This window comes from Micropterus dolomieu, linkage group LG19, assembly GCF_021292245.1.
Source record: "Micropterus dolomieu isolate WLL.071019.BEF.003 ecotype Adirondacks linkage group LG19, ASM2129224v1, whole genome shotgun sequence".
In the NCBI taxonomy this organism is placed as follows: Eukaryota; Metazoa; Chordata; class Actinopteri; order Centrarchiformes; family Centrarchidae; genus Micropterus; species Micropterus dolomieu.
The window spans coordinates 12,930,235-12,948,121 of record NC_060168.1 but is presented as its reverse complement, the minus strand read 5'-3'; the positions used below and the strand labels follow the sequence as shown (position 1 = coordinate 12,948,121).

General features: G+C 42.4%; 1 protein-coding gene and 1 pseudogene across 4 annotated transcripts; both read left to right on the top strand.

Annotated features, from left to right (window-relative positions):
- The first annotated feature begins 2,015 nt into the window (after positions 1-2,015).
- Positions 2,016-13,859, top strand: eda (ectodysplasin A). Of its 4 annotated transcripts, none has more exons than XM_046031582.1 (8): positions 2,016-2,485; positions 8,744-8,837; positions 10,661-10,699; positions 11,012-11,182; positions 11,529-11,563; positions 11,681-11,732; positions 12,331-12,461; positions 12,762-13,859. In XM_046031582.1, the coding sequence occupies exons 1-8, from the start codon at positions 2,162-2,164 to the stop codon at positions 13,020-13,022; spliced, it is 1,107 nt and encodes a 368-aa protein (XP_045887538.1). In that variant the 5' UTR covers positions 2,016-2,161; the 3' UTR covers positions 13,023-13,859. The 4 variants fall into 4 exon arrangements, with proteins under 4 accessions (XP_045887538.1, XP_045887540.1, XP_045887539.1 ...); XM_046031584.1 differs by having other exon boundaries at positions 8,741-8,837; positions 12,331-12,419; XM_046031583.1 differs by having other exon boundaries at positions 8,741-8,837; positions 12,331-12,455.
- A 285-nt stretch (positions 13,860-14,144) lies between these two features.
- On the top strand, positions 14,145-17,860 carry LOC123957836 (annotated as a pseudogene).
- The last annotated feature ends 27 nt before the right edge of the window (positions 17,861-17,887 follow it).

Sequence of the window (17,887 nt, the reverse complement as noted above, 5' to 3'; positions counted from 1 at the left end):
GGGGGGGGGGGGGGGGGGGGGGGGGGTTTATAAGAATTATTCCCCCTTTTTTTGATGACAAAAAACAATCAGACAAAATTGGTTTTAATTGTCACAGGCTTTAAAAGTTGTGTTATCTGAAACAAGGCAGCAGATACAGAGGCGACAGTAGCATTGCGTTGAGTTTGACCTTTGCCTCCTGAAGCAACTCCTCATAAATATAATAACCTAAAATCATTTTTTGAAATGGGCTGGAATCACAGGAGATGCATGTGCTAACTATTCCGGTCCTGAATTATCTGCTTCTCAAAGTCATTGTGCCTGCTGCTTGGATGAAAAGCGTGGCAAACATACTTAGGCTGAGCCCTCAGTCACAGGCCCTGTGAGGGTTACTTTGAATGCTTTTCCCTCTTCGATTTCACTATCTTATATTCGAACAATGGAGGAATGACTTCCGGGAAAAGAAAGAAGGCGGATGCTTAATATGTGATCAGTAGTCCACAGAGAAGCTATATAAAGATATAAGCTACGTACAGAATATAAAAATAATGTTATTTAAAAGTCATCATTCACCCAATTTGAAGCTGTTTTATGATTTAATTTCAAGTTCATGAGGACAGTGGCATGCAGTTTTATTGATTTATGGCTTGGCAATGCTGCCCTTCAGTGGCAGCTGACTAGAATCACTTTTTTTCTGCAGATGATTGGAGGAACATAACAGATTGTGCTGAGGAGAAACAGACTGTGATACAGAGCCAGAAAGGGCAGAATCAATCCCCTGAGTTCTCACCTTCTTATAGTCATCAACTGAAAACATTTCCCAGTGATGCAATACCCATATTCTGATCTCCAAAAATCATTCTTCTCCATTATTTCCTTACACAATACCAAGTGAAAACCAGCGATTACTCAGTGTCTGTCAGGGTGAGCTCATATTATGAAAAAGTGTACATCCCTGTAGGTCAAGTGCGCTCAAATGTCATATTTTGTCCCAAAGAAATAAAGACAGATGTTTTGTGGCACTTGCCTGAAAACTAATCTAAGCTGGTGATCCATCAAGCCCCCAAGTTTTCAGCCCCGCTCAGTGCAGTGGTTTCATCATCTCAAGGCTCAAGGACGGACTGATCCACAGGCTACCTCTGGTTCCCTTGCTTTGGAGATCAAAGTGTCTACATCTGAAAAGAACAAAACTAAGGTCTGCCTTGGATGTTGAACATGTAGAAACGGCAGTGCCACATTCAATCTTGTTTAAGCATTGACCTCAGCTGGCTTTTTCGTAACAGAAATGTCAAAGTATTCGCCAAGTCCAGCTGAGTGACACGTGTTTAGAGTATCTGATGGTGTTGTACACAGAGCGGTGCTGACCTCACTTTGACATTAAATCATTGACCCAGGCCTGCTATCATACCGTTCAGCCTGACAGGGTCCAGATGTAATTAAATATAATTGTGTAATGTGTAGTCTGTTTAAGAATATCATTTGCAATACTTTTCCACGCTTTGATGATGGGATGAAATCATCAACCGCTTGTTCTTTTTCAATAACAACACCGGGCAATATTTACCAGGGGGTTTGAGTTAAATCTTCACACAGGACCACCACTCCATGCACCACCACCCATGTGCCACCCACATAACAAAACAAAGTGCCAAACAAAGTACACCAATGAAAAATAGCATGTCCAAAGCCTGAAACACATAAAACACATGCATAAACAATATACATTACATCAGTGACCAACCCGTCCCCGCCCCACACATTCACAAACCAGAAAATAAATCAGTGAGAAAGGTCACGAAATGTGTTTTCCTTCCTCAAAGTGCTGAGTAATAATCACACCACACTGTGAACAACAAACAGACAGAAAGAGTGGAATATTCTCACATCACCTCATTATCGTTAACACACAGGCACTGCAGCTACCCGGTTTGTCCGTTAGGTGTCGCTCATCTGCTGCACCTGGCGCATCCAGCCCCCCCTCCCCTTCGTAATTGTCATTGACCAATCACAGAAGAGGTGGGCGGGTCTCCATTGTTACTACAGCTACTCGAAGAAGTTCGGACCGACCTGCCGCTGCTGCACCTATGAGTCTCCACGTAAATGAATAGCCGCGGCTCGCGCGAGACAAACGAGCTGATTATGCCGAGATAAAAGAGCATCTGGCTCGCGCTCTTGTCCGATAATGGCATGCGATGGTTCATCCGCGGAGGATTTCCCGGACAAAGTGATGCCCAGAGCAGCTCCCTGCACGTGCAACAAGAAGTGCAGGAGTCGGAGCGGCAGCGTTGTCTTCCTGGGATTATTCCTGCTGTCGCTGTGCCTGCACGCTGTCACCCTCGTCTGCTATTTGGATCTGCGGTCCGAAGTCAAAAGGGAAATAATCCACCAGAAGCGCGACACCATGTTGACACTTGCTGGGAGTGACCTGGCTGACCCGGCGGAGGTGCTCTCGCCCGGCCACACGCGACTGGACTCCGGCAGCACCCGCGGAGGAGAGGGTCATGAGGTAAAAACATATGTATTTTTAAAAATAGACAAAAACTCTGAATAAGCTTACATGAACAGCCGCAGCAGCTCATTCAAGGCGACATTGTTTTCATTCCTCACACGGAGGCTGTTCGTGTTCATTCACCTCCGTTCAGTCCTCTTGTTCCCGTATCAGCGGTGTCAGGTTTTGTGTCTGTGCTCTGTTAAGGCATGTTTCTGGGCAACTTATTCTACAGTAGCCTGTCACGAAGTTTTGCCAGCTCAGTTTCCAGACAAATATGTTTTGAATCAGCGCTCCCGTGTGCGTGATTCAGCGTCTTGGACAAAGATGCACAAAAGGTATTAAGCTTGTGAAGTCTGTCATCTGGCCAAAGTCTCCTGTTCAGGTAAACACAAGCAGATCAAGGAAGTTAGAGAGGTATGGTGCGGTATGGCTTTTTATTTATTCTTCACCAAACCACATTTAACCCAATCTGTCTTGTTTCCCCCCCCCCCCAAACAGACAAAGGTTGATGCTCAAAACGTAGGCAGCCTGCCCAGCTGGATTCCCAGAGACTGGTCAGTCAGTATGCTGGAGCAGGTGGACGGAAAATTAACTAGATCACCAGCAGGTGCAAAGCCCAAGGGCTGATGTAAATTCATCGGGACTGAGATGGGGCAGTTGGTACTTGGAGCCAAGCCAGCCGCGTCTCACATGTGTTTTCTTTTCTGGCAGCAGCCTGATTGAATGTTCATTGTGTTGTCTGTGGCTTTGGCAACAGCCGCCCCCTCCACCGCTACCACACACACACACACACACACACTAATTTCATAAGTACAAAGGGACCAAGTGTAGGTCTCAACTTTGCATTGCTTTGTCAATTAGCTCATATGTCACCAGTTGTGAAACCTTTTTGCAGAGAAAATGATCCTCTGTATGGGGCATTGGCCGGACTAATTCAAGTTATTTAGGATGTAGCCATTTATTCCTCTGTAGGAAAGATTATTTCTGGTGTTTGTGTTTGCCATATAACATTTTCCTTTCACTAGTGGGAAGCTCAGCCTATTCATTTAGCCCTCAGTGTTTCCTTTGCTAAGCTTATTTTAGTTTGGGTTCCCTGGTTAAAGCCGAGCTAGATGGGCCTGGTATTCAACCCAGATGGTGACGCTTCATGAGGTGAAAGACTGTGGCCCAGCTGTAAATATTTAACAGCGCTGTGATGCTGTCCTTGCCAGATGTCTGCATTAAACAACTCTGATTACAGATCCCACAGTTTACATAGTTGGAGAAACAGGAGCATGTGGCATTTGGACGCAGCGGCCGCACTTGTTAGCTTTTCAGGCATTTCCTTTGAAGGGTCTCTTTTTGTAGAGAAAAAAAGTGTTTATTGGAATTTTCACACAAGTCTTCATCAAAGGCTCTTCTGCAGCATCAGTGAAATGCGATGGGATGTGCAGGTATACAGACAAGTGCGGCAGAACATGAAGTGTTCCTAGAAAACAAAGGAAGGGAAAAGTAATCGGGTCCAGGAACAAACATACATACCACATAGACATACATCTGACAGAACGGACACAAAGTGTATAGGCTTTGTCATCATAGCACCAGTGTATTGAGATGTAATCTCTGTTCAGATGGACTTAGTCCGTGTTGTGGTTGAGATTTATTTTGGAAAAGATCAGCGATGTGGCTTTTCTCTCTTGCACACTAAATTTAGTGTGTGTCAGATGGTTTTCAACTGAGCTGGTGAGCATCGGACAAAAATCCACTTTGGTAAACAGTGCACCCAATGGAAATCCAGACATTTCTTTTTTTGGCGTAATTCGCTCCATAGCGGCAAGTTGTAAGTGTTTTAATGCTTAAGTTTGATTATGAAGAGAGAACCTCATCCGGTGTTTATTCTGGCAGCAAATTTTGCTTTAATCTAATATTGCATCCAGTTTGAATGCAATTTTTTTTTTATCCCATCATTGTCGTGTCCTACTTCAGCCACCACTTGTCTTTCACTGAGCAACAAAAACCCTCAAGTGTACTGCAAATTGACAGAACACACCTGATCTGAAGAAAGTGACTGTGGCTGTTACTCCCAGATAAGGATCAGGGCTATATAAGCTGAATTACTACAAGTCTTTGATCAGTTCTCACAATCTCTGTGTGAACAGAGGTGGGACCACTTCGTACTTGGGTTGTGGGGTGATGTAAGGCAAAGACCGAAAATAAGGCTATAAAACTGAACATGTAAGACCAATAACCAAATTTGAGCCTATCTATATATGTCAGGATGTTCTATAAAAGTGTTATTTTATCTGCTTCCTCAGATGAATGTACAGATATAGAAACAATTTGTTTTTTGCAGTCTAAACTGGCATGAAAGGTTTATAGATCATCAGAGATTTCCCCTAACAATTATACTGACTTTAAAATGAAAAATTTCCAATAAAAGCATAAGGAGGAGTAGAAACATCTTTGTTGGAGAAAAGAACTCACTTTTGGCATGCACTTACAAAAATTACATACTACTTAACATCTCACACTTTTTTCAGATTCACCTATATGCTTTTTAATGAGAGCAGATGATCTGGTCATTTATGATCTGGGCCTGGGAAGTGAACAAACAGCCTTCCCCTCAGCAGTCACAGTTGGTATGCCCTTGAGCAAGGCAGTAAATCCCAGCTGTCCAGCAGATCTGTGCAGTTCCCAACAGTAAAAAGCCCCTCCTGGGTGTGTGTATGTAGCTTTTAGGCCTGAAGAGTGTGATGCAGGACATTACTAAATAAGAACAAGTGACACTCACAGTTAGCCTGACCCCCATTCACCTGCCCTCAGTGAGTGAAACGTAATAAAAGCCAACCCGTGGAGTATTTAATTGTGCTAGGTCCGATAGCGTTTTATTTTTGAGCCTAACATTTTTCTTATAACCATTATATGAAATAATTTTCTCCTCTGATGTATGCCTTCAAAGTCTCACAGAGAACAGATGCTGAAACATCTGGAGTCTAGTTAACGGCTATTAAAAAAGTCAGTGTGATGGGACACAAAGTCCTTAGCAGCATACAAGCTCTGGGGCGCCGGGGTGGGCTGTCACCCTCATCTACTTTAATTGCGACCAGTGCACGATTAGTTAAAACAGCGGTATCATATGTACAGATAGAGTGAGCCTCCATATCAGGATTTAATCAGTATGGACACAAGTGTCATAAAATCACAAGGCAGAGGAGGTAGAAACATCAGAGATGTGAGGCTGCAAACTTTTCCATTTAAGACTGAATTGTCTTGACAGACAGATAGCGTAGACACCCAGTAAAGATTAAGCCCAGAGTCACAAACGTCTACCAAAATAATAAATTCTCAAGGCATTCACAGCATTCAGCTAGAAGTCACTTTGCCAGCAGTGTTGCAACAATCTGAACTCTGATTGGCTGCTGACAGGCAACATTTCCCTTAGGTTAAGCTCCAGCTTTTTTAGATGACAGTCTGTGGACGCTGTTATTAAATTACCCAAGTTATGGTTTAAAACACATGGCCTTCCAGAGAGCAGTGTCTGATACTGGCTGAGGTAAGGACACTCCTTTTTGTATGACATTTAAGAAGAAAACATGCTGTTATTGTTCTATCCAGGAGTGTGAATCACAGGAGTAGTATGAGCCTTCAGCTCTCAGCAGTATGCATGCCATTAAAGTTAGTAACACCTATACAGCAGCGATGGGCACCCAGTCTGCATCTGGCAACCACAGCCAACAGCCCCGCGTTTCAACTCCTCAACTTTGTAACCTCACATTCTCAACCACAATTTAGCGACCCATTTTCACTTCTTGTCCAAGATTCAGAGGCGTTACTGCAACCAGCATGTCTGTATTTGTGGATAAACGTGAGCTACAGTATTGGTCAGAAAACACTCAAACTGTAGCATTTTTATTTTCATAAACAGTTATTGAAGCTCTGAATGTCGGGGAATTTCAGTAGTATAAGTATAGAAATAGTTTTAAATACATGCTGTTGTATTAGTAAGTGTTAATAAGGTAAAAAGACGTCTTGTGATCACAAAATTACACATCCCTGGGGTGACTGAATTTTAGTCATATCCTCACAGAGCAACAGGGAATCGCGTCCTCTGCGCGCAACAGCACCCCCCACGCTTTGAAGATTTGAAAGCCCTCTAATTAATAGCATTTTTCCCTTGTGCTGAAAAAGAATGGTTTACTCAATAGTTGGCACTTGCCATACATACCAACACGTTGTCATCCTGATTTACTGTAACTCTGCGTGCCTTTGAAGGGTATGAAGGCTGTAAATGTTGTAATGAAGTGAAATGAAGCAAACAAGGGCACAGAACCATTTCTCAGTCGTATAATCGAGTAACTTTTTATTATTTGATTTTTATTAATCACTTTGTTGCCTTCATCTACAACACCAGCCGCACCAGTTTGGTAGTAGCCTAGCAGATTGCTTGTTTGTTTTTTGTCATTCTGCTGGAGCTTAATCTCGGGCCAGAAATTGGCTGTTGAATCATGTTTGGCTGTCAGAACAGACGAAAGTGTAATGCCATATGCCTGAACATACACCCAGAATCCTTTTTGAGGGTAAAAGCTCCTTACATGCCAACAGCTGGAGAGGAGATGTGGAGACACCTGCGCACCAAATGAACAGCAAACGTCGCTGCTCGCGGGAACATCTGGAGGTCTGTGTGTCGGTAAACCATTCCAACACATACTCCCTCCATCAGGCTGGAATTCCCGTGCTTATAAGGTCAGACATGGCTGGCAGCTGGTCAGGGATGTAGACTTTAACTACTTTGAGCTTGCCCAACACAGCCAGTGGGGGGGTGTTTGACATGATACAGCTCATCCCTCATCACGGGGGAGGGGGGGGGGGGTTCCACATCTGAGACAAGGTATAGAAAAAAACTGGAAACATAACTTTTCTTGTCTGTCTTCTTATGGTCTTTCAGTGGCTCTGCTTGAAAACCACACAAAGAGGCACTGGGAGTTCACGCTGCTTTCAGGAGAAGGAGATTTCTCGGCGTCGGGGTTTAACAACTGTGTTTACTTGAGTGTCACAGATGGAAACACGGAATATGTCATCTTATCATATACCCATGGGAAAAAGAGAGGTCAAAGTGTCTGTCAGTAATCTTGTCTGATTCCTTCCCAGCAGTAAGAATTAATGATACATCATTATTTATTATCTTTTGATCCATGCTAAGGTGCTGCACGTGTCACTGGTTTGGAGATGTCAGTTATCCAAACTCCAAGCAGATGTCCAGCACAAATACAAGTTGTCTGGTCTGTCCTCAGTCAGGGAGAGCCTTTATCTTGCACTCTTACCATTATTTATGCTGACACTCCAAAGTGTGACCGAAAATGTTCTCGTATATTGCGAGGCTCGGCGAAAAATAAGCCATTGGGTGGTCTTGTTGAGTTTCCAGTGCCGAGTTTCTTTGTCTTTTGGATTCTGGGAATCCTCCAAATGTGTGATCACAAACTGGCTGTTCTAACCGACGGCGACTTTGAACAATCGGTGTTCTTAAACTCTGTATCCCTAGCACGAAACGTTTATTTTCTGTTGTCAGTGCCGGTCACGTCTTGAGTGTGTTACAGTCAGGTCAGCGCGTTCTACAGAGTTCATGTGAATGTAGGCTGACCAGAACCAGTCACATAAGAGCACAGGCATGCGGTTTGCCCCACCACTCACTCGCCCAGGGGAACACCCCACCACTGTAGCATAGCTTTTCCTGTTTTAAGGGATGAGCTCAGACCAGCTACATCAGATCCTTCTCTTTGACTCCAATTTTTTTTAGCTTATTCATGCTACCTCTGAATAGGGCTGGGACCAGGTGCCATATGAATGGGTATTGCTCTCAGATTAACCACAATTCATGTCCTCCTTTTGTATAAAAAGGTGAATCTTAGAGCAGTCGTGTCCAGGTGACTGTCTCAAACGGCAGAAACACAGACAAAAGTGACTTGGGTTACAGGATAGGTTACCGCCCCGTTGGGACAGACAATGACTTGGCCACAAGTGAATGAGCTGGCTGACAGTTTCTCACATCTTTTCAAATGCCCCAAGTTGTCTCTGTGCAAACATTATACCCCAAGAATAGAAAGGCCACTTGTAACATGGGTTTCGCTCTCTAAAGCTTTATCAGTCATTCCTTTTGTCTGCTTCACGGAATTAACACAAGGTGGTCCTGGCTGGTGTTCATACCAGGAAAGTGTGTAAAGTAGTGGCCCTCTATGAATTTTCTTCTATATAAATCCTCCATGCTCATTAATATGTTCTTTTGTTTTCCACCAGAAGTTACTGCACAGAAATAGCGAGTTCCACGCCACAGAGGATAACAGGGGCATAACTCAGCGAGCGAAAAGGAGTCCCGGCAGGCAGCCAGAAACAGGCATGTTGTTTTGGATTTATCATCACACACACGACTGCTTTTGTCTTTTGTCCTTGCACCTCGACACAGAAGTTGTGCCAAATCCAGTACATTTCATAACAAAATATCTCAACAAACCATTGCTCTGTGGTGCACCTGCATCAGTCTATCTTCTGGATATGTACTTGGCAACAGCCTGGTTGACTGTTCAGCAATGGTTTGTGTAACTCTTGTTTGCTTGGAGGGGATTCTGTACAGTGTAAATAACAGGCTTTTGGTGGGCTTAAGGCTCTTAAATTTTCAAAACAGTTTGTTAATGGTTTCTCACTTTTTGTGGAATTGATTTTTTACTGCTTTCTGCTTACTTAACAAAGCAGCTCCACCACATAATGTTGCAGAGTTTATAGAGCAAAAGATTAAACGGAATGGGATTGATTATTACTTGGATAGCAAACAAGGACAACAAGGAGTTTGGGAGGGTTTCACCAATATGAAACAGACAGCGAAGCCCGCGTTGATTTCCCCTGTCTCGAAATAATATCACGTACCCAAAATATCTTTTGTATCCGTCAACTAAGCAGCTCTAGACTTTGAAATCCAACCGTGTTATCGGCCAGGTCTGAACCGTCAGAATATAAAACAAAAAAAGAATGCCCTCATTTTAAGGAAGTAGGTGGCCATTTCTGAAAGAGGTTATCATGTGAGAATTTGAACTTTTATTAATTCCAGCGGATTGATTTATCGTAATCGATAGCTCCACACAAAACCACATGGCAGATATGTCTGAATTTGCTTTTGTAGTTTTTGTTTAGAATGTGAGCTATGCAAATAAAAAAGCAAAGCCTTTCATGTCTGAGAGCAACAAGTGCAGCATGATCACAAGGCATTCCAATGTCTGTGGCGTGACACTGAATACTTGGGGGGAAGTTTAGTGATTGTGTTTAAATTAGAAGAAAAAACTCACCTTTGAGACTTTCTACATAAATCAGTAAAGTCCCGAGCCTCTAAACACTAATCATTCCCAGGTCTCTCCTCTGCTCTCCTCTCACAGACAAAGGCTTTTGTAATCTCAGCCTTAGATGTGTGTGTTTGTGTGTGTGTGTGTCCTGTGTTTGCACGTGTGTGCGTTCTGGGCACTCCTAACGGGCACCAGATTCCAGATAGGGCTGCTCGTTAAGAGAAATCTATGCAGATGCATCCAGTCATTTAGCCAGAGGAGAAACACTGGCCATATGTTTGACGGGGACTCAAACTGTGAGGTTTTAAGGTTAAATGGCCTTTGTAGTTGTAATGACATGGTAAACACAAAAGCAGCGAGACGGCTTTTTGAAAAGGATTCTTCAGCTGCACACAGAGCGCACGCGCACACACACACACGCGCGCAGATGCACACTAAGTGCATTTTGTCTTTCAAGCACTGACATAGATGCCCCACCAACATCCATGCACGCACATACATACACATGGTTGTAAAGGGGAGCCACACACACACACACGTACACACACTTTCATCTGCATTCTCCATCTGGGCTTAATTCAAAGAAAAGGATTTTGGCAGGATAAAGTATCTCTCTAATGATCTTCTCCAGTTCCACTGCCTGTGAATGCTTAAGGCACTTGTTCATACAGAGGAGGTGAAACCACACTTACAAATTACTACACTAGAAGATACCACAGACTGACATACCTCCACTCCAGCGTTCAGGGCCGAACATCTGAATCTGTTATTTTAGCCCGTTTAGGATACCTACACGGAATGAGCTGGATACGCGAGACGTTATTGGAGATGATAATTGTTCAGGAGACAATTTCAAGCTCAATCACACTGTTTTTGTTTCTTACAGAGTCGACTGGAAAGGAAAGAAGGAAAGAGAAGAAAAAAGGTAAGACATAAATCAGCATAAAGTCATCTTGTTCATTGATTAGATTGCTATCCTTCACATCGCGTCCAAAATCTTGTAACCGTGTTGGCTTAAAGTGACAAACTTTCACAATTGATTCTGTTGGTCGGGGACATTACTCCTGCCTCCTCTCTTTCTTCATATCAGAATTTACAGTCTGTACAGATGCAGTACAGACTGTAAAGCCCTTGCAAGCAAATCTGTGATTTTAGACAATATAAATAAGATTGACATCAAAAGATTAACCTGCTCAGTTTTTTGGTTTGCCAACCATTTTGCTTTCTCTCTTCACAGGGAAAAAAAGGTCTGTGCCGGGCCCCCCTGGTCCCCCTGGTCCCCCAGGACCACAGGGGCCACCGGGCATCCCTGGAATCCCCGGCATTCCGGGAAGCAACGCTGTGGGGCCTGCAGGACCCCCTGGACCCCCCGGGCCGCAGGGACCTCCGGGCACCCAAGGTCCAGCAGGTATAAAACTTAAAATTGACATGACCCGATAACACGCTGAGATAGCCAAAACTCAAGCCAGAGATCTGGAAAACACCCGCGAGTTGAGAGATTTGTTCTTAGATTAGAGTATTTTCCCACATGTAGACACGTTCCCACACTAGAAGGGGGCTCAAGCTGTCAAAATCGATGAACTCATGGCCTTCACAGTGAGAGTTTCGGATGCAGGATGTCAAGCATAGTGTGGGATAGCAGTGATCTATCTTTAAACTATGTCAGTGTTTGTTTTGTTTTAATCAGCATCTCTTCAGCTCCTCAGCAGTGTTGAAGCCCAGAATTTTATCATGTCTCTCTCTTATTGTTGCAGGGGCTCCAGATAAGACGAAAACAAAGGAATTCCAGGTAGAGTGTGTCGCCCCTTGAAATTGAATTTTCTCCCACACAGAATCTCTGGTGAAACAGCTGTTCTCTTGTTTTAATGCGTGTCCAGTTTAGTCACCAGAGCTCTTTGTTTTTCAGCCTGAAGTGGTTCATCTGCAAGGGCAGGAGACAACCATCCGAGTGAAAGAAGGTGGGTCTTCTGTCTATTCTCAGTTGTAGTTACGCCACTATGTTCGACACAAAACAATAAACATGCTTAATCACCGTTAATGTCCTTTGTGAAAGACATGGTACTGCAACTGTTATACCACACGTATCCCTGCTAAGCCACATATTTACTCCAGAATAGATGTAAACACTGAATTGTTTGGCATTTGACATTTGGTTAAATAAAAATGTATACACTAGAGATTCAACATGCCCGATTTAGTCATTTTTCAAGATATTCTTTTCTTTACCTTATGGAAAGTTGACCCAGTTGCATAAGATTTATGGTTTAGAGGGCTAAATGTTGCTGCCAATATTTCCTCTAAAGTTAAAGTAACCCTGAAGTAATCCTATAGCTCATATAGGATTAGTAAACAGTTATAGGCTGTATTATCCATCATGCTCGTGTTAACTAGGGTCAAGAGCAGAAGCCTCGCATGCTAGCAGATCTAAAAGGAGTGTAAGCATCATTAGCAGGTTTATATTTTCTGTCAGTGCTGAGCTCTGGTTGTCGTTAAACACTGCTGATAGTTGTTTATGTTGACTGTTTGCCTCTTGTTTGTTTGTTGTGACATGTTTAGATCTGTCTGAAGGCATCCTTAGGAACTGGAAGATGGTGTTCATCCATCACCGTGTGTTTAAAATGCACCCTCGCTCTGGAGAGCTAGAGGTGCTGTTGGATGGTTTCTACTTCATATATAGTCAGGTAGAAGTGAGTACGGTCCTTGACGTAACTCTTATAATTTACAGTTCAAAATCAAAAGAACTGGCAGTTGTTCTGTAGTTAAGCGTAAAAACCTGCTTGCTTTGCTTATCCATAAATGTTTGAGTTATATTATTAGACGTATTTCTTTTCCCCGCTCCCTGTGGCTACGTCTATAACTCAAAGCCTTGTTGGCTACTCTGATATTCCAGCTGTTTCATCTTTAAATAAGCTCTTAAATATCATGCGGGCTTGTTTTGAATACCCCTCTCAGTCTTCTGTGAATTTTATGTCTCCCCTCTCCACTAGGTGTACTACCTCAACTTCACCGACATTGCCAGCTATGAGGTGATGGTGGACTCCAACCCGCTCCTCCGCTGCACATGCAGCATCGAGACGGGCCAGCGCAAGTTCAACACCTGCTACACGGCTGGGGTGAGCCTGCTTCGCGCCGGCCAGAGGATCTCCATACGCATAGTGTATGAAGACATACTCCTCAGTATGACCAACCACACCACCTTCCTGGGAAGTGTCAGACTTGGAGAGGCTCCATCTGCTGGACAGAACTGATAACTACACAACACACCAGCCCTCGACAGAAATGCAAGGTTGCTCACAATCAGTAGCAAGCAACCTCTAGCCCAAGTCTCTCCCCTGTTTAGAGGAAACTTGTTAATGTTGAGGGAGCTCCTGGGTGACTTTTGGTCACTTTCACAGCTGTGTATTAAAAAGGACAAATAAAGACTGCTCTGCTTCCCCTCACGTTGATTCTGTACAAAGAGATCAGCCCTGGTGAGCCAAATGTCCTCATCAAACAAAAGTTTCTATTTATAGTCACCATTTTGTGTCAACACAGACAGCTCTCTTTATAACAAGGAAGGACACTGTGCTGACACATACTTAATATTTACATATGTTTAAGTGCTGTTGAATGATAATCTTGTATCTCCAAAAACACCAGCTATTTAAAATGTTGTATTTGCAGTTTGTATACTTGGCCTTTTTAATTAATTTAATTATATTAACAGTTATAAGTGTGGTTTAACAAGGGCTTTAAAGCTCCATATGCTCCTGGGATTATAAAAATGACTAAAAGATCATATAAATGTTAAAGCAAGGATAAAGGTATCTATGCAAAGCTGACAAAAAAAATCATTAAAACTGGAGTTATAAGGTATTCACAGAGCAACAGCACTATATATTTTGCGCACATTTGCACTACAGCATCCCTGCAGAATATCAGTGATATGTTTTGGTACAGTGCTATTGTTTAGTTACCGTATGAATGAATCCATGTGGAAAAATGATAGTTGTTTATACGTCTCTGTACATATTGTATATAAAATGGGATATACTTTTGTAAATGGAGTTGATTGATGGATTAAAATGTTTCATTTTCTGTCTAAACACATTTGTCTTTTGTCTGCGCAGCGCTTGTTATTGATTTAAAAGGTTAAAACTTCTCTTTCATATCGGACTCTGCTGGCACGAGTACTGACAAGAACAAATGATGTTCTTTGAGTGGGGCCTTTGTCTTTATTAAAATGTGGCTTTGACTTTGACTACAAGTTTCACAACGCACTGCAAATTTGGCTGCTATCTAAATGAGTTCCATCTTAAGAGGCAGAGAGCATAGTTCCTCATTTAGAAACTAATGTTGAAACTGAACATTTAGGTTTCCGGGGTTAGCTGATGTGTGACGTCACCCATTTGAGTAACTTGAGGACATCAAGTCTGTCTCACAATGCTTTACAATGCTTTATTATCAGTAACTGCATTCATGTTTTGTCTTAGTCTTTTCCTGGTGCACAGAGCCAGTGTTTTAGAAAATGATTTTCGCAAACTCCAAGGGGACATAATTCTACAATTAAATCAGCCGCGTTCTGAGGGAGTCACTGGGAAAATGGCCAAGATGTCTAAAACAAGGGAGGTATGTCACTGATTATGCTGGATGGAGTCATCTTGGACAATGTACTACTGAGATTTATGCCATTAGTGAGTATTCGGATAGCGCTACAATAATAAATCTTCTCCTAATGCTTTGTTTTCTCTTAGGACATAGAGCCAAGAACTTTGCAAAAAGCTCAGAGTTCTCTGAAGATATCTTCTAGGAGAGTAAAACGGGAACAGGGCCGCTGCAGAGGTGGGCTGGAACTGAGAACTGAAAATGTGTCCATTTGTTACGGTCTAATCTGGTAGTGAGAACATAAACTGTGTATGCTAAGTTAATAAAATTAAAGTATTACGTTTATTTTCCCCTCTTGCCAGCTTCAGCATCATTCCTACAGTTAACAGCTAACACTAACAAACAGCCAGACACAAGAGGTAAAACTAAATTCAAATCTTTGGCTTCAGCATCGCACCGTATGCCATTATTATGAATAAGTGTATCTTGCCTTCTCCCACAGGAAATATAACAGTGATCCCTTGGACTGTTTCTGCACAGCAAGGAACTGCAATTTCACAAAAGGAAAACAGAATTGTTGTCCAAGAAGATGGTTATTACTTGGTGTTTGGACAAGTATTGTGTCACTGTAACTCAAGCATAACTAAGTTGATATTACATCTGATTTGTTCCAACTATTCCGCTAATGCTCTGCTTAATTCACAGGTTTTGTTCGAAGGCCCGAGCCTAGTCATGGGTCATACTATTCGAAGTTGGGGCTCCGCTGAAGCACACACGACACCGACTGAGCTCTTGCGTTGCCTGCATGGGATGCCTGATTCATATCCTGCCAACACATGCTACACTGCAGGTCAGTGAGGCACCACTGTCGGCCGCTTGAAGGTTCAGTGTGTAAGTTTTAGTGGCATCTAGTGGTGAGGGTTGCAAATTGCAACCAGCGGCTCACAGTGCATTCACGTGCTCCTCGGATGGTTAAATTTATCGAGTTGTGAAGTCGACTTGCGACTTCAGTGTGTGTTCATGTGCTCTTAAGTCGGAATGTGGAATCAGTATGGACACTACTACAAAGATGTGTTGGATTAGCATTATCGGAGCGTTTAAACAACATGCAGACATCTAGTTCACTGTATGGCAAACTAGCCGTTATAACAAATTATGTTCATGCAATACGTGATTTTGCATGAATCAAAGTTCTGTATACTTCATTATGTCCCATGTACACCTTATTTCTCTTTTTGCAATAAAGATTTAAGGAGGATTCTGATTATTCTGACACCACATGAATGCACTGCTCACCACTCCCTTTCCAAGCATGCAGAAGAAGCTACGGTGGCCAACAAGCTCTCTCAGCTCTTGTGCTAAATAATAGTGTGGTCCTCTCTCTTATTTTCTTACTTCTAATAAACAAGTCGACTACTATTACTTCTAATGTTACTTGTTTTTCTTCTTCTGTGTACGTATTCCACGTAGTAACGAAACGCCTTCTGAAGAGCCATTTGTCCATTTGGGCTACTGTAGTAAACATGGCGGCGCAACATGCCGACGTCCATATAAGGGGACCCACTGTGTAGATAGAAATGGCTCATTCTAAGGTAATAAAAACATAACGATTCATTATGTAAGGTCTTTATACACCACTGAAAACATAGTTATGTATATTATATTGAATTTCTGTCAACAGATCCTCCTAAATATTACACACTGAACCTTTAAAGAAATAGTTCAACATTTTGAGAAAGTCTTATTCGCTTCCTTGCAGTTAGATGGGAAGATTGATACCACTCTTATGTCTTCACAGTAAAGCTACAGCCAGCAGATGATTAGCTTAGCTTAGCACAAAGACGTGTTAGCCTGGCTCTGTTTAAAGTATTAATTTCCCTACCTACACTTATATACCTTGTTTGCTTAATATGTGTAAAAACGACACTTTGCTTAAACGTGGGATTAGTCCTATGTGCCTTGCAGTACTATTTCTTGGACTGGAGTAGGGACTTACCCATGGCTGGTACTTGCTCAACTTGCCTCTACTCGCCTCTACTCTACTATGCTTTTGGTGCCCTGCCGTTCGTCATCACGAATGGCATGTAATCTTCAACGCCACACACTTTAATAATAATAAAGTTAAGTACAGAGAGTATAAACTATTTATTTATGGCGAGTTTGTTCAGGACACCCCGCGCAATGATGATGTAGTGAATAGTGACGATTCTCTCTGACCAATCAGTAGTCTGCAGTGTTTTCACGTCACCTTTTGATTAGTTTATCATCTCAGCTTGCTTGGAACCTCAATGGAGGTGATACCTAAAAACCTACCAGGCATGAGGTACCAGGTGAGCTAGTACTATCCAGTGGAAAAGGGACTTTGATCTCATCATCACCCTGAAGTTGCCAGAATGCTTCTGACCAAGAAATAGTCAGACACATAACCCCCATAACAAAATAAATATTATGTGTTCATTTTGTGAGTTTTATAGGTGTTGGTAGGTTTTGTAGAGTTTTTTACCTTTAGACAGCGCCAGACTAGCTGCCTCCCTCTGTTTACACTCTTCGTGCTAAGCTAAGCTAACCCGCTGCTTGCAACAGTGGTATCGATCTTCTTAACCAACTCTGGGCAAAACTATTCCTTTAACTTTAGCAGCCTCTCCACCATTTTCTCAAACACTAAACAAGGGAATATCTTTTGTAAGGAAGATGTTCATACCTTCCAGTACAGCTCCAGAGAATTGTCTATGCCAAGTAGAACTGAAGTTGCTCATGGTGGTCTTATTACTTTATTTCAGTTTTTCCTTAAATTTTTCTCATCTCCTCTGATGCCTTCTTATCCTCTTGTCACAGGAATAGTGCAGCTGCACCAGGGCGATGAGCTAGAATTGGTGATACCATGCAGGCCCCAAGCCCTCATCTCTATGGACAGAGAATATACCTTTTTTGGTGTCATACAGCTAAAGTGAAATGTTGACAGCATGTACAGGATGTAGGAAACTCACACTGAGCTGTGTGAGGGCATGCTGATAAAGGACCGAGTGACAGCAGCAGGAAAACTGGTGGGACCTGTCAAAATACATAATGAACTTTTTTAATGAACTGTCCATCTCATGTCTGTTTTTTTTTTGTTGTTTGTTTTTGCTGCTTTTAAACCCTTTTAGCTTTAAACCATTAAAGTGTATATTTCAGGTTGTCCACCAGGGCCTGTTCCATCGCATTGTTTATGTGTTCTACCACCTCCGGTGATCAGTTAATTTTAGCATCAAGCACCAGCTCCACCTCCGCCCTGTCTGTTTATCTGTTCCTCTGTTCGTCTATTTTAGAATGGTTTTCCGTTTTCCTAAGACTGTCAGGAACAAACAAAGGTATAAATTTGTATCGCACGGGAGGTGTTTTCCTGGTTGACACGTACTCTTGCTTGACACTGTAAATACTTTAATATATTCAGATAAAATAAAAGTTCTTACAAATGGGATAATTTGCCTTTGTACAAAAAACAATAAAGTCTCAATTGGTATTTCTGTTCATAACTAATTTTGAATGT

Coding starts and splice junctions, on each gene's coding strand:
- eda (XM_046031581.1), top strand. CDS start 2,162: ATGGCATGCGATGGTTCATCCGCGGAGGATTTCCCGGACAAAGTGATG. Junction 11,183..11,528: donor GGGCACCCAAGGTCCAGCAG/GTATAAAACTTA, acceptor TTATTGTTGCAG/GGGCTCCAGATAAGACGAAA. Junction 11,564..11,680: donor CGAAAACAAAGGAATTCCAG/GTAGAGTGTGTC, acceptor TTTGTTTTTCAG/CCTGAAGTGGTTCATCTGCA.